Source organism: Protopterus annectens, chromosome 3.part0, assembly GCF_019279795.1.
Source record: "Protopterus annectens isolate FY-2018-M chromosome 3.part0, PAN1.0, whole genome shotgun sequence".
In the NCBI taxonomy this organism is placed as follows: Eukaryota; Metazoa; Chordata; order Ceratodontiformes; family Protopteridae; genus Protopterus; species Protopterus annectens.
The window spans coordinates 1345422258-1345439834 of NC_056731.1; the positions used below are offsets into that span (position 1 = coordinate 1345422258).

At 40.9% G+C, this 17577-nt stretch overlaps 1 protein-coding gene across 1 annotated transcript in view; it reads right to left on the reverse strand.

The window, feature by feature from the left end:
* The window catches only part of TRAPPC8 (trafficking protein particle complex subunit 8), a 3178250-nt gene that overhangs the window by 2558707 nt on the left and 601966 nt on the right, over window positions 1–17577 (reverse strand). Inside the window, exon 8 of the mRNA XM_044065843.1 lies at window positions 10935–11099. Within this exon, the coding sequence (XP_043921778.1) occupies window positions 10935–11099 (165 nt within the window). The remainder of the gene's footprint in view (window positions 1–10934; window positions 11100–17577) is intronic.

The window sequence follows — 17577 nt, forward strand, 5'->3', positions numbered from 1 at the left end:
ACAACTTCAGTTCTGAAACTCGAAAAGAAAGACTGATGTAATGGCGTCGGCTGCATGCTTTATACCCCTGACTACCTGATGTCATGGAAGATGAGACAGCAACCGATGCAGGACCCAAGACTTTGATAATCAGGCCAACTGAGGGCTACTGCAAGCATATAACTCAAATGTGATGACTGCAACAGTGAAACACGAAGAACATCGGGATGGGGTATCCTCTGGATACAATTTGGAGCACCCAATGGTCCGTCGTAATGGACTCCCAAGCCATTAGGTGCAATGACAATCTTCCCCCAACTGTCTCCAGAGTAGGACAGCCGGGCAAACCCTCAGGACTGCGCCGCGGGTCTGTCCGAGAAGGTCTCCCTAGACCCAAAGTTCCTCAGGCCCCTTCTGCCTCTGGGGCGGCGTCTGTCTTATCCCCCTCTGCCTCTAGGGGATGAGTTGTCCTGAGTGACCCAAAAAAACTGAGATTTTCAGAACCACATCTTCTTTTTCCCGCTCTAACTCCTAGAAAAGGATCTTTGAGGACTAGTGAAGCGGACTCCAATGGCAGACAGAGTCTTCCCGTCCTTCTCACTCTGGACCAAGGTGTCACGAACGGTCTTCCTGAACAGGGAGAAACCGTTAAAGGGAGCATTTGTGAATGACGCCTTGAGGGGGTCTGCGAATTGACAGTGTCTGAGCCAAGTGTGCTGCCTCATAGTTACGCCAGTCCCAGCCGCTCCTTCCATGGCATAGGAAAGAAGACGCATGGACGTGTTCGAAACAGATTTCAGAGTCAACATTTTCGCTGAGAAGAATCGCTTGTCCTCTGGTGACAAAGACTCTGGGGGGCAATACAGCGAATTCCGTGACTAGGTCTCGCTGGAGTCGAATGACATGTGCCAAATAATTCAGCGCTCGTATAGAAAATGTCGCTGAAGAAAAGACTCGCTTCCCAAACCGATCTACAGCCATAGACTCCTTGTCTGGAGGGTGGACCAAAGAACTTTCCTGAGCCAATTCTCTCTTGGTGGCAGCTGCAGCCACCATAGCATCCACCGGGGATCCCTCGTACCAGGCCAGTCAGTGGGAGGAGAAAGGATCTTGTCCGGGCATTTGGGTATTGGTTCTATGGTGTCAGGCTCCTTCCATGCCACGTGGTAATGAGATCCAGTAATGGATCTGCAGGAGGGGACACTGGAGCCAATGTTGTGGTCGTCGAATCCAATGCAGAAACTGGTAGCAGGCCCTTTGCTACCAGTTTTGCCTTCCTTTCTTTCAATGCCCTAGGGTTGAACCCTGCACACACACTATACGGCAAAGAAAGGTGGGGAACACCCAGGCAAATAACGCACAGAGTGTGAGCATCAGCCGGTGAAAAGCTTGTGGCCACACTCTGTGCATTTTTTAAATGCTGGTTTTAGCTGCTCAGCCATCACCACACACCACTCAGCCAAAACTAAACCAGCAAACACACACACAAAGGACGTTTAGGCCTACACTACCTCACAAATTCCTAACTTTTTTTTTTTTTTTTTTTAACAGAAAACTGACAAATGACAAAGGGGAGGAAAGGGATGACCAACAAAAAATGACTACATTCACACACTAAATATATACCAAAAAGTACCACTTACTACACCCAACTTGGAGCTATAGAGACCACGATGCGTACGCATGAAGTGGCAAACGAAATCTGAGGGAAGGTAGGAGATGTGAGGGATTATAGGTAGGGGGAGGAGCTTGGAGCAGATGCTTGAAAAATGTTGCCGGATTGGAACTGATATGGATCCGAATACCCACAGGTTGCAGATAAATGAAGTTAACTACTTCAGATTAAGCATTGTCTTGTGTTTTTACTATTTATTACTAAATATTTTAAACCTTTCAACTGTGGCTGTTTTATGTACAGATAATTTAAGCTCTAGAGTATTAGTATGTATTTGATGATACTGTTTCAAAGCCACTCCAATAGTCTTGCTGTTCATCACACTTAACTAATTGGATAATATTGCACAGTAAAATTGGACACCCTTTGGTAAGGACCTTATTAGTAGCTGATAAATAGTAGTTGGTGGCAGTGGATTACTACCTTATATTTTAGTAAAGCTCTGACTGGTAGGTATGCTGCAAAATCTTACTATCTTGGGTAAATACAGTTTTGGAGTAATATGCAGGTATAAATTACTGTTGTAAAATACACAAGCTAATTTTTTTCATAAGTGAAAAAGCTGTGCCATCAGTTACATAAATATAATGACCTAAAATAACAAGTATGCCTTCATTTTATGTCTTGCAAGAAAATTATTACTTTGGGAATATGACTTCTTGTGTAGGGTTCATTACTTTGAGAATCCATACTGATAAAGAAAATCTTGTTCTTCTGTAAGATATACAAAAGAATGACAGTTTAATGTATGATCATGAAACAAGAAAGAAAAATAGTCTGACATTCCTTCAAGACTGTAAAGCTGTGAGCTGTGGGAACTGAAGTAGTCAGTAAAATACTCATAAAAAGATAAGAAAAGTCTGACATGTCAACTGTATATGGTACTTCTTCGCTGAGGAAAAAGTACATAATTCCATCAACAGCTGTTGGTTACAATTTAAGACATTTTGAGAGCCTAAATGTAAAATTAGTTATCCTCTACTGTAATACAGCAATACTTTATGTCGTCTGAAAAATCTAGCAGGATGAAATGGAACAGAAAAGTGGTGTTCAGTAAAAATTGTCTGGAGCTTAACAATTAAGACAGTCTTTCCCTTTAAAATACTCCAAAACAGGTAATCCACAGTTTAAATGTAAGAATTCCATGACAACAAACTGTTTGAAGAACCTTCAAGGTTGTGCAAAATCAGCTATAAAAAGGGTCTATATCATTTTGCCGTACAAACTAAAAATCAAATACCTCTTCACTGAACTTTATCCATCGAAACTTAATCTATTGAACAATCATGTCAGCGAGGTTTTTCCCAGGTTAAAAAATTGTTAGGCCAACCTACCGATCATTACAAAAAATCACAATTTAAGACCCACCCAGATGGGGAGCTGTACACCCCATACCTTCTAATGTGTGTGGGGGGCTGTGCACCCCACACCCCCAATATGGCACCCACTACTATATACTAACTCCAAGATCACATTACAGTGGGGAAAAGGGGCAAACTCCCGATGACAGCCAACTAGTTTTTCTCCCTGGGAAAAACTTTACTGAAATGATCTTTTGATGGATTAAGTTTCGATTGATAAAGTTCGATGAAGAGGTATCTGATTTTATTTGTTCAACAAAATGATACAGACCCATAAAAAAACTGTTGATAATGAGAAAGCATTATAAAAATCCGACTTCATGGTGCAAATATACTGAATGCAATGTCTGATGGTACCAATGAAGGATTCTCTTTTTCCATTACTGACACATTTGTCAGGGATAAAACATTTTTTGTAGGGGTCTGGCATTTTCTTATATCATACCAAAAATTTCTCTTCATGACGTGGCACAATAGCACAGTAAGAAGCAGTCTCCTCACAAGACATTTTCCAGTTCAGTTTTCATCATAGTGCCCTCTGTAGGGAGTCTGCACGTTCTCCTTGTGTTCATGTTAATTTTTTTCAAGTACTCCTATTTCCTTCCACATTCCAAACACATGAGGAGCATGGACTGCTGACTAATAAATCTGCATAGGTGTGTATGAAAGTGTGTGCCTGATAAAGCAGAAAGGTCAAGCAATCTACTTTCATTCTCTACTAACCTAGTGCTCTGTGGATGGCAGAGAATGTTCATGGAGTTACTGTAAATAGTTAAACTGACAGCACTGGATGCATGCAGTCATCCTTTCAAACTATGAAATACAAATACTCAATTTAACAAGCAAGCTGCACTGCTGTTGAAGTAGTAAAGATTTGCACGGAAGCAGAAATTATTTGGGTAAATTGGATAAACTACATAAGTTGCCCTAAACCATGGTTGTCTTTATCATGGTAATGGTATTACAAAAAAAACAAAGGGTAAGCCCTCAATGCTTTTTTTCCTTGACAGAGAATTTCTGTAGCCATCAAAACAAGGGAAGCCTGTCAACTCTACATAAAGAAAGGAATCGTATGTGAAGTCTGAAAAAAGGAAGAACATGAAACAAAGAATGGGGCAAAGAAGAGGCACGGACTATAACCTAGGCTAAGTGCCCTGACAAGTGACATACAAAATGAGGGGATGCTAGTGGACGGATACAATGCTTCATCCCCCAGATACAGCAAGGGAGGAGCATGAGAGCCTAGAGGAGAAAATAAATTAATGGATGGAAGAAAGAGGGTGACATTCATGCATTATCTGACTCTGCCAAGAGCAAACCAAGAGATTCCAAGCTTCAGAGCAGAAGGATTGGTAGATGACTGAGGACCTAGGCTACAAAGGGTTCAGTCAAGTACTGTGGGATCCCACAAGAAAGGACTGTATGCTGGGAAAGGTCCTAATCAATGCAAACAGTGGTCAAGAATGTTCAGGTGTAGGCACAGATAGCAAAACAGTGATCATGCCACTGTGTGGTTTACACAAGGTGATAAGGGTAAAGTACAAACACAGGGTATGGGACTTAAGCAGATACAATTATTCCACAAGACAGAGTCAAGAATGAGTTAGAAAAATTGATAAACTGACAGTAGAAAAGATATGGGACTAAAACAGGGACGAAATACTCAAGGTTAAAGGTAAGAGGAACAGGCAAAAGGGCAAGAAGTTCAATGTAGCTTCATAGGAACTGGAAGATAGTAATTAAGATGAATGAAAGAGCCTACAAGAGATGGAAAGGAGTATGTAAGAAGGTAAAAATAAAAGTCATAGTGCAAGGAATCTAGCAGAAAGCCAACCAAGATATTGAGGGTAGCAAAAATGTGAAAATTGAAAGAAAAACAAGGGCTCAAAAGCCAAGGCAAGGTCTTTAGCCACATAGTAGAAAGAAAGGGGTGGACAGAAAGACTGAACTAAGATGGGAGGGAGATCACACAATACTGGGGGGGGGCAGAGGTGCTAAAACATCTGTGATGTGACTGAAACTCTGTTTAAAGCCATAGAAAGTACTCCAGAAGTGCAAGGCTACAGTGCCTTCCACACATTTAGACCAAAAACAGCACAGACTAGGGCCAAAGATGGACACGTCTCAATCTATGTTAGCAAAAAACATACCTCAACATTGGTTTAACAGGATAAATACCATGAAGATCTTCCACATCCAAGTTACCATACAGTCCCTCACTATATCATGGCTAGCTACAGGTCACCATATATGCCCCTAGAAGTCTGACAACTCTTACCAAAACCTACTACAGGCACTCACCATCCAACCAAACAACCTATTCATAGGAGACTTTAAAGTACAGTTTTGTACCTACCATAAATGTAGATGTTCGAGTGTATACCCTGCTGCAGTTATCACACTAGGGTTATCCTGCCATCAGGCGGCCCCGCAGTCGGCCCGAATTCCAAAGTCTGGGTCCGGCAAATACACCACAGAGGTAGTACAGGATAGAGTGGTAGAGAGAGTTTTGCTTGGCAGTTTGAGGTATAAGTCATTGTGTTTGCCTTCTCATAGTTTGTGGCCTGTCTTCTCCTCCCTTCTGTGTTGCAGTGCCCCATTGGCGAGGTTTGTAAGGGATTTGTGCTTGTCCTCTGCCCCTTGGGCGCCTGTATTTACCCATCTGTGGTCTGTCAGAAGCTGGAAAGGACCAATTTTTTGTTGGCCAATTTCTGCTGAAGCGTGGGGGCTGTACTTGTAAGAAATCTTTGACCATCTGCATAGATTTTGCCTTATCCTCCATTTTCTTTAAAACCTCCTCTGCTTTAACCCCAAATAAGACATCCTGTTGTAAGGGTGCATCTAGTAACTTTGCTTTAACATGATCAGCCAGAGATTGTTCCTTTAACCAAGCATGCCTACGTATAACAGACCCAGTAACAGCTGCTCTAGAGGAAGCTTCCAAGGCATCAAAACCACATTGTAAAGTATGTTTGCCCACCTGTTCAGCTGCATGCAACAGATCCTGCATTTCCTTGAATTCAGACTGTTGAGGGTGCGTGCCCATCTTTTGTTTTATTTGAGACATTAGGAATTGCTGGTATTTAAGCATGTGAAATTGACAATTTAGTGCTCTCATAGCTAGAGTAGCTGAGGTGTAAACCTTTTTCCCCCGCCTATCTAGTGCTCTGGAGTCCCTTTCAGAGGGTACAGGAGTTTTAGCCATAGAAGCCTTAGCCCCTTTGGGACACTGGGAGATTGTCTCTGGATCAGCAACAGGGCTTTTGTATAGGATTTTATTGTGAGAGTAGTCGGTCTGAAGACACCTTCAGAAACCAAAGGAGTTTCTACAGCACCAGCTTCTCCTACTGCAATGTCGTCGGTAGGGCCTAAAGAAAATGGCTGCATCAGCCTAGAAGTCTCTGCTGCAGAATCCGAAGCGGTCTGGGGATCCAATTCTCCGGTAGCCAGGGGCTGCGTAGGCGCCTCACTGAAAACCGGAGAACCGGCGACCAGCCCAGCCGAGGGCTCGGAGTCTGGTTTGGATCTAGGCTGCCTTTCTTTATCTTAGCGTTTTTTTATGCACATCGGTAGTCGGTTGCTCCGACGGCATAGTGTAATTAAATTTCCTACCGAAGTAGTGCCGTGCAAAATCAAAGCGTCGCTTAATAGTTCGCTTACTGAACCTAGCACAAAACCGACAACCAGTGACGTCGTGGTCTGGGCCTAAGCAAGGTATACAAAAAAAATGAAAGTCCTTATGAGGTATTTGCTTCCCACAAGAAATGCAATTGTTAACTTTTTCTGACATCGGACTGAGGCAAGAAAAGGTTCCCCAATGGGGTACTTAGCTTTGAAGACTTCGGACTGAAACTCTATTTGAAAATCTCAGGTGTCGGCCGACCGGCACTTGCGAACTGCTTCTGCTTCGGGCACCGCACGGCAAGAAAGACTGAAGAAAATGGCGTTGGATGCCTCTTATATACCCCTGGCGCACTGACGTCAGGGAAGAAGCGACAGCAACCGACGCCGGACCAAGACTTTGGAATTTGGGCCGACTGCAGGACCGCCTGACGGCAGGGTAAGCCTAATGTGATGACTGCAGCAGGGTAACACAATGAACAGCTACCCCTCTACAGACTGGTAAATATATACTGCCTCACACTCATAGGCACGTTTTTTTAAACTTTAACACAAACACCCTGTAACAGGTAGTGCATGCTCCAACCAAAGGATCAGACATATTGGATCTGGTACTCACCAAGATTGGTGTTAACAACCCCACTCCACTCCCACTCATGTCATGGCCTGACCAGTGAGGTCAGATCACACAGCTTTCTCATCTGAAGTAAAAATCGACCCACAAAATCCATCTAAACCATTAACAGTTTGGAATTATTCAAAGGCAAACTACATCCTATCAAGTGACAGTTTCTCAAAATTCAAGGCTTCCCCCAACCCATGTGAAGGGCTGCATAGAGGCTGCAATACCTACCAGAAATAAACCCAAAACAAACACTAAAAACAACACCCACCAGTGGAACCTAAACAGGGCATATAATTACTGAAGAAAACTCATGTCCAAAATCGGGAAGAGCAAGTTCCTTAAGGACAAGTGCTCTTTTACACAACTAAGCAAGAAACAGAGAGGTCTAATTAAGTCCAACAAGACCAACTATGAGGTCAGGATAGCCTCACAAGGCTAAAGACAGTCAGAAGGTCTTCAACTATGTGTGGATACTTAGAGGTAGCACAAAACGCAGTGTGCTTAACTGGTGGTGAACAGTACCAAGTTCAATGATAAGGGTGGCATAACAAATCTACTGTCTGAAGAATTCAGCTCAAACCTCACCCGCACACTCCTACCCAGCTCCACCAGGTGAAATCTCAGCTATAAGCAAAGACCAGGTGCTGGCAGCACTCGCTAAAGCCAAGACAAACACCCTCTCCATTGGTCTCAACATCAATCCAGGTTGTCTCCTGAACAGTCTAAAACATGACCTATCAGGATCACTTGAGGCAGTCCAACTATAGCCTTGAAACAGAATATATTCCAAGTGAATGGAGGACTGTAACAGTGGCTGCCCTCCACAAGGGCAAATCAACTGGCTGAGGGAACTATAGACCTATCAGTCTAACAAGCCAGACAGTGGACCCATCCCAATTTGGCTTTGTTCAGGGAAGGTCATGCCTACTTAACCTGGTAGACTTCTTTAAGAGGGTCAGAAAGGCAATGGACAATGGTAAAACAGTGCATACAGCATATATTGAGCTGGCTAAGGCATTCAATACAATACTCCACTCATGCATTGTTGACAAGCTCCTTATAGAATTCACTGGATTGCTGGTTGGCTCACAGATAGGACCCAAGAAGTCAGGATCAGGGAGACCACCTCCACCAAGAGCCCAGTCACCAGCAGACTACCCAAGGGCTCCATGCTGGGCCTGGGCCTGTTCCTGTTTGGCATTTACTTCTCAGACATCAAGGCTAATGTTCAAGGCCTCTGGTTTACCAAGTTCACAGATTACTGTAAATTGGGAGCTACTGATCCCCCCAAGACACCAACATCAGCAAGTGGGTTTAACACAGATGAATGACTGGTGTCAAAGCCATGGCCTAAAACTCAATGTCAAAAAATGCATTATAATGCCCTTTGGGAAACTGTCAACCCAAGTTAATTACTCCATCAATAAAATGCCCTTAAGAGTCTATCAAGTAGCAAGGAATCTAGGAACAGTGTAGACAGTTATCTTGCCTACAACCAACATGTAGCCAAAATAGTAAGAAAATCATTCTACATCGCCCAACTTACAGACAAGTGTATGGCATCCTGGTCCAAGGAAGTTATAGTGCCACTCTATTTGGCCATAATCAGCTCAATCAGTGAATACAATTCCTTCTTTGGCATGTATCTAACCAGACATTTAAAACAGTTGGAATGCCTACAAAGGTTTCTCACAGGAGAATTCGCAGCATGAATACCTTTGTCCTACACTAATTACCAAAGGCTGCTTCTCTGGATTCAGTCTCCTACAGGCTGATAGAGGGGATCTTTGCCCGGCTTACAGGGCTTCCTCACACCCAATGTTATGAAAGGGGGGAAAGGCAGTGGATTCTTCATTTATTGAATGGAATGCCAGACAGAAATAGGGTAGCAGGAATAAAGAGGTATTCAAATGGGCATGAAATATGAGGAAAAGGAGTAAGAAATGTTAAAAGGGAAGACTGGATAGCTACTACACCCTTCCATTTTCAAACTAATTAAATATCACTGTGTCTATTGTATTGAACAGCCATTTAAATGTTGCAATGTATCCTGATAAATGCTGAATAGATGTGTAAAGGTGTTCTCTGAAGTGAATGGCTCCACACATGCATCTCTAGTAACTAAATTTAACAAACTGCAGGAATATCAAAGGATTAAACTATTCTTGTACCAGAAGAAAACGATTTAAGGTAGTATAGCAATTGTTTTAGAAGCCCTGAAGATAAGTGAGATGTGCCTTGCAGTTGTATAGTGCATGAGTAATTTTACAAAGAGTACTAGCACACTCAGTTTTATGCAAAAATGTTTTCCTGTCCTGTATAACAGGTACGTTAAGAGTACAAAATACAGGGACTTGACAAAAAGAACAGTTGTGCTGACAGAAACCCAATTAAGTTGCTCAAAATGTCAAAAACTTTTACACATCCACATATGCACCCATATATATGAAGCATCAGTGCTCTTTTTTTTATCTTAGTCAAATAGATATTCAATTAATATACCACTGTGTGTGTAATACGAGCTATACTTTTATAGCAAGAGTGCAAAAACTTTTGAATACATTTAGAACAAGCAAATTCGATGAAAAGAGCTGCCTAAAAGCTGAATATTGACATAATTCACTGACTATTCTTTAAGTTTTTGATATCTGCATTATCCAACTCAGGGTCATGGGAGAGCTGGAGCCTATCTCAGCAATGAAAGGACAAAAGGCAGGGAAATTAATCTAGGACATGGCACCAGTCTCACAAGACATTCACATGCAGGAGCATGCTCATAAACGCATGTACACACATGGGAAGTTTAGAAGACTGCCAATTCCCTTATGACACAACAACGGCATGTGGGAGGAAATAAACATATCAAGAACCCAGAGGGCACAGGAAGGGCATACAGACTGCACACAAGGTTGAAGAGTCAAAACCTCACACGTAAACCATCTTCCTTGTTATTTTATAATAAAAGGCTATCACTGAAGACAAATCCAGGTTTTAAAGCCATATTTCAACAGCACTGACTATGAATCGGTTTCTGCAACTGCTAGTCTTCTACACAATCTACCTGAATGAAAAGGATATATCCTGCATATGCTAGATGTACAAAGACAACTCAAAGACATTAAACTAGAAGATACTGCAGTTCTGAAGTAGTCAAAGTTATATGGGTTGTAACCCCAATGCAACTGGCCAGTTTCACAAAGCTAAGGCAGCCTTCCATATGCTCCATAAAAGTACAGATGTAGCATAAAAGTTTCAGAGCATTTTTTGACCAGGAGAGAGACAAGAGCCTTGAAGACAATGTCACAAAAAAATTAACAGTAACTACGTATAAAAAAAGAGGTGGAAAAATCAAGAGGGACAAACAGCACACAGAATGGCAAGAAGAACAGAAGAGAATGAAGGTAAATGCAGGATGTATAAAGGTGTCTTAGCACCTACATCAGTAACCTAACATGGCATAAAACCTGAACTTGTTTCATGAAAGACAGGCTACTAAAAAAAAAAAAAAAATGACTACTCATGAAATCTACTGTCACTTTCAGCAGATGATGGTGACATGCATGGTTGAAACAAAGCAAAGAATAGGACAGTATCATAGGATTCCATCATAAATATCTTTAAACAAGATAATAAAATGGAAATATGAGATGGTAAACTTTAAGGTAAATGGGACAGCAAACAAAATATAAACAAGTTCTTGATCAGTGAAGAGTGCATACAGCAGAAGGCCAGCTGTATTTTTCACTTCATTTACACCTTTCTCAGGTACTTTGTTGCCACTAAACCACTTTTTAGTTGCAGTGAACAAAGAACGACTCAGACCTTTTCTGGATACCAGCTAGAAAATGAAACAAAACAGTGATATTACACATGCTGTCTGTACCATGATATAATCTCATCAAACACATTCTATGCATACACACACACACACACATATATATATATATATATATATATATATATATATATATATATATATATATATATATATATATATATTTTAATATTTATAAAGAATAGGATGTGTACAATACTGCATGATAACTATAAGAACCAATAACAGGACATTAGAAAAGATTGGGAAGAGAGAATGGAAAGGCAATTTATAAAGGGACAATGGGGGGATATATGTATAGCTCACAAGTACGCAAAGTCTTAAAAGGTTTAGAATTTTTGCTTGGAAGCGTTTGCATATATATTTTAATACCTCAAGCAGACTGCAAAGAATTTTTCCTCAGGGAGACAGCAAATGCTTGAGGTGTAAAGAAGTAACTGGAAGCATGTTTTTAGGATGTGTAAGGAGTTAGCAGATTTTAAACTTCCCTACAGGGTACTCTGTCAGAAATATTAATGGAGCAAATGGCTGCAACTAAGGAAATAATTACTTTGAGTTGGCCCACAGGATCTGAACATAGTAAGGATGTAATATCAGCTGAGACTGCAAAAACATGCACCTAAGGTCTGACTGGACTAAACGACTCTAGTTAAGACTAATCATGAAGGTACAGTATAGTTCAGAGTCCATTCATCTCACGCGTCCCAGTTTCTGAAGGTGACACTTCCTTGCACTATGTCATTTTATTTCCTTTACAATACTCGATAGCTGTGAAGAAAAGTGCTGTTAGGGATTAAACTTCCATCCATTAAGCTGACACTATTTTTTTCACACTGTCGCATAATATATTACCTTGCTGCTATACAGCAAGGCCCTGGGCAGAGGGAAATAGGAGTGGTCAGATTTATCATGGCTGAATACCATGAACATCTTGATTAAGACAGTGCTATGAAAAGGATTCTGGCCTCATCTTTAAGGAGTACCTTCTGAATCAAAGGAACTGAAGAGAACATAAACAGAAAGGTCCAAGTCCAAGAGCAACAAAAGACATCTGCCTCCAGAATGACCCGTGTGTAATAAGGAAAAGCCCAGCTGTCAGATTATGCAAGCGCATTTACCATAACAGTGTGTGTGTTTGAGTATTATATGGCAGCAAGGGGAATGTATTTGTTAACTCTGAAACTCTCATAATTTCATTTGTATTATTCCCAATGTTTCAGTGATTTCTTCAACTGCAGATACTTGGGACAATATGTTATTACTTCTTTAACATTCTTTAATAGTCTCAGGGATATACATCTCTTATTTATTTTCTGAATTTTGTAAGTATTCACAAACCTACAAGACTATACCTTCATCAGCATGGCCAGGAAAACTGGAGCAGAGATGGAATCTGAATTTACAAAGACAAAACCTTGAATTTCAATGCCAGAGAAAGTAAGTAAACATAAAAAGGCATACACTTACAATAAAAATCATCCATTTCAAACTGTACTACTGCTAGTATCTTCTCCTTAATGAACTGAAAGCAAGATTACAGTCATTGCATACAGCTGCAGACAAAGTCTTCAGAATTATGCATTATTAACAATAACTTGGTTGAGTTTACAGTCGTGCAATCTGAAACGAAAATTTCAACCTGAGAGGGCAATATATTCTAATGCTTTGTACAAACATAACCTAAATTTCATAGAAACGGGATCAGTTGCTTATTTTAAAGCTGTCTCGCTATGTTAAACCCATTTAACATAGCGAGACAGGTTTAAAAAAAAAAAAGCAACGGAGAAAGCAAGATCAACGTTGCTTTTTACTGTTTCGCTATGTTAAATGGGTTTAACATAGCGAGACAGCTTTAAAATAAGCAAAGGACCTTTGCTTATTTTAAAGCTGTCTCGCTATGTTAAACCCATTTAACATAGCGAAACAGTAAAAAACAACGGAGATCTTGCTTTCTCCGTTGCTTTTGGCCACAGCTCTGATGTACTGCGTAGGCATGCGCAGTACATCAGAACTGTCGCGGATACCAGACAGCTGCGGAAGGGCAGCAAAGAGGCATTATACAATGCCATTATTTAAGAAAAGTAATTATTTCTTTTCTTAAATAATGTCATAGTATAATAGCAATAACCCACTTCTGGGTGTGGGCAATGCGGGATTTACCCACGGTTGTCTTTGGTCCCTCGGGCTTCGCCCTTGAGACCAAACCACGCCAACCATGGGTAAATCTCGCATTACCCACACCCAGGCGTGGGTTATTGCTACAATATTTTACCTCAGGCACTGACAAAAACATTATGACTCTGCCAACCTACTAGATGCTATTCAGGAAATTTCTTATTGAGAAACTCAAAAAAAAAAATAATTTCCCACAACAGAAAAGGCCTAGAGTGTGTTTTGCACAAGTTCTGCTTCTGTTTCTCCTACATTAATTTATATCTAATTAAAATTTTCTGCTACAGTTAAAATCCTTAAAACTGACAAGAAAAAAAAAATACTTGACAGAACAGTCATCTGAAGTTATCTGCAAACATTCCTATGGAATATAAATTAACAGGACAATTTTCTCCCTTTTGCTAATTATTGATTAAAAAGAATATTTTTACTAAACAAAGTTATTCCCAAAACAGAAAATATAAAATAGTCGATTATATAGAAGCAAAGGTTATTTTCAAAAAGCTTTTTGCATTCAAACCTCACCAAAATGTTTGCAGAACCATTTGCGTACCACCACTAAAGCATCTGAGTCTTTTTTTTTTTGTAATTTCTAAGCTGTTTGCCAGATGCAGTTTTGATACTGCCTATTGCACTGCTGGTCAAATTACTGAAATTCCTAAATGATCAGAGTTCCTCAGTTTTAATCAGTTTTAACTGTAACTTACTAATGTTACCATGTTATTCATGTTAGCCATTATTTTATATCTTTATCCACTCCTAGCCAGCAGACTGCTGGGTTCTTTTTCAACTTGTTACAATGCTTTAATTTGCTGGCTGCAGCGGCTGAAGTTAAACATGTGCTGCAAGTGTTAAACTAAATATCAATATAGACATCAGTCTTAAATTTGCTATTTTCTACCAAACAGTATTATAATTAAAAGATAAAAATTTTCTTTCATAATTTGTGTACCACTGATGTTTAATGCTTGCTCCTACTAGTCCACCATTTTATAAATTATTTTAAATAAGCTACTTTACTGCAAATTCATTTTACTTTGGTCTCTCCTATTGCCCAAAAGATGCTCTTTTCTTAGCTATGAGCTAAGTGCATGCAATTTACTTCGGTGTGCCCATGGTTCATACATGACTTTAGGCAATGGGCATTCCCATCATGTGCCTGCTTCTCCTAAAATTCGTGTTATCTGGGACTCAAGCAACAGTCACTCTCAATCAGCATTTGATTGGCTCGTATGCCGGTATATGAGCCAATCAAAAATCGCAAAGCGTAGTCACTTCCACTCAATGTGGAACAGTTCTGCATTGCGTAGAAGTGGCTCTGCATTGTGGTTTTTGATTGGCTCTTACGCCAGCATACAAGCAAATCAAAAATCCCAAAGGGGAGCCTCTTCTATTCAATATGGAACAGCACGATGTTCTGCGCTGAACAGAAGAGGCTCTGCTTTGGGATTTTTGATTGGCTCGTATGCTGGCATATGAGCCAATCAAAAATGGCAAAGAGGAGCCTCTTCTGGTCAATGTGGAACAGTGGGCTATTCTGCACTGAACAGAAGAAGCTCTGCTTGGCAATTTTTGATTGGATCAGATGCCGGTATACGAGCCAATCAAAAATCTCAAAGCATATCTCAAGCAACTGGAAAAAAGTTATGTACTTACCATAAAGTTCCATCAGAGTTGTTGATTTTCATTTGCCTTCAACCTGAAGGACCTGGATCCGACTCAGCTACATATTTCAGCTTCGAATCCAAGTTCCTCTCCTACCCACAATGCTCCTGTCTCCCTCCTCTCCTCAGATCGAATTTGTTGCAGAACAGCAGCACCCCAATCTAAAACAATATGTACATAAAAAACTGACCAAACCCACAAAGATTCTAGCAAGGGAAAAGACAGGCCAAAATAGAGGGGCTAAGACTTTTCCATCCGGTCCACTACTCAGCCCATGCAAGGCAGGTGGAAGGAGGGAGGGAGGGAGGGATGGTTGACATGCTTTAGGGACCTAAACCTTGTCACCACAATAAACAGGACATGCTGGAAAGATAGATCCCTGCCCCAGAGACTTCCCATACTTTGGAACAGACTACCTATCTATATCAAACAAAGCTACTCATTAGCACTCTTCAAGAAAAATCTTGATGATTGGATGGGAGATAGGAAATTCACCCCGGGATCACTTCTGTGGCTCTGCTCGACAGTGGCACAGGAAAATAATTTTCTTGGGTGGCGAAAGCCAGGGTAGCTTTTGGCTAGGCTTATATAGGCCCTAGGGCCAATAGCCTAGTACCTACCTATGAATCTATGCAGATAAATGAAAGTCAACAACTCAGATGGAACATTATGCTAAGTACATAACACCTTTACCTGAAGTTGTTTTCATATGATCTTCAATCTGAGGGACAGATTCCCCAGCTACCAATAAACCCTGGGAGGTCCTCATGGAAGGATGTTCCTGTGCACGGCTGAGTTAAAAGATGCCCTGCCCCTGGAAAGAGGATACAATTTATAACAGGAGATAAATGTGTGCAGAGACACCCAGGTAGCTGCAGAATAGATATCATCTAAGGCAACCCTGGACCAAAAGACAGAACTAGCAACAAACCTGGTGGAATGCACCCGGACAAGCCCTGGAAGAGATAACCCCTTGGCTGGACAGGCCACCAACATGCATTCAGAAATCCATCGACCAACAGTAACTTTAGAAACTGGCTTACCAAAGAAAGGCTTAGAAAATGAAACAAAAAGTTGATTAAACATACGAAAAGATTTTGTTCTATGCAAATAGAAGAGCAGTTGCCTCTGAACGTTAAGCAAATTCAGCTTGTACTCTCCCTTATTCTGGAAATTTGGAAAGAAAACTGGTTAATATTAGACTCTGATGCTATCTTTGGTAGAAAAGATGGATTAGTCTGCAGTGACACCCTATCTTTCTGTAATACCATATAAGGGGGCTTGATAGATAAGGCCTGGATCTCAGAAATCCTCTTGGCTGAGTTAACTGCAACCAAAAAGGCCGCCTTCCATGACAGAAAAGCACAGTTGTGTACACTTACCATAAATGTAGATGTTCTAGTGTATTCGCTGTTGCAGTCATCATATTTGGGTAATCTGCTGGCAGGTTGCCCTCAGTCGGCCTGAATAACAAAGTCTTGGGTCCTGCGTCTGTTGCTGTTTCCTCTTCCATGACATCAGGGGTATAAAACAAGCAGCCAAAGCCATTTTATTCAGTTTTTCTTGCCCCAGATGTCAGGTGCCCCCCAAATGGGGAGCAAAAAAAAAAAAAAAAAAAAAAAAAATATATATATATATATATATATATATATATATATATCTATATCTATAAATAAACATCAATATATGTAAATGCATTTTTAGCAACATAAACTTTACCTTCATCTAAAAGCAAATACACCACAAAGGCTTTAGAATATAGTGAAGGAAAGAGAAGTTATAGAAAAGGGGGATGGCGGGTGGGTAACCCGGACTGCAACAGTGAATACACTCGAACATCTACATATATGTTAAGTGTATACACAACTGCACTATGTTCTTCATGTCTCACTGCTGCAGTCATCACATTTGGAAAGAATCCCAAAGCTATGGATAGGGGGATGGAACTAAATAGCATTAGTAGTGGCTATAAGGCCCTGCAGAACTACAGTGGTAAAGCCTGCCCTGGATTTGGAGAAGAGGGGCAAATGATAATGCTTTGTGAAGGTATGAACAGAGCTCCAAGTAGCAGCTTCTAGAATGTCTTTGGTTGGAACTCCTCTGAGAAAGGCTGCTGAGGTAGAGGAAGCCCTAGTGGAATGTGACCCGATTCCCTTGGGCACAGGTTTACCATGGTGCAAGTAGCAGAAACAAATGCAGTGGCTTATCCACTTAGAAATAGTCTGCTTTGATATAGCCTTCCCCTCTGATCCTGAAGCAAATGCTACCAGTAGTTGCTCAGATTTTCTTAGAGATTTGTTCCTGTTTAAGTAGAATCTTAGTTGTCTGTGTACGTCCAATGAATGCAGAATCCGCTCCCCCTTGTTCCGCGGATTTGGGTAAAATGTTGGCAGGTGAATTGTTTGGTTAAGGGCCACACTGGATACCACCTTAGGCATAAAGGTAGGATTGGTCCTGAGGGACACCCTATCTGGATAAAATGTAATAAAAGGCTCCACAGCCATGAAAGCCTGTAGTTCTGAAACCCTTCATGCTGAAGTGATTGCCAAGAGGAAAGCAGTTTTCCAAGATAAAAATTTTATATCTGCAGTAGCTGCTGCTTCAAAAGGAGGCAGGGTGAGTTTTTCCAGCACACAATTGAGGT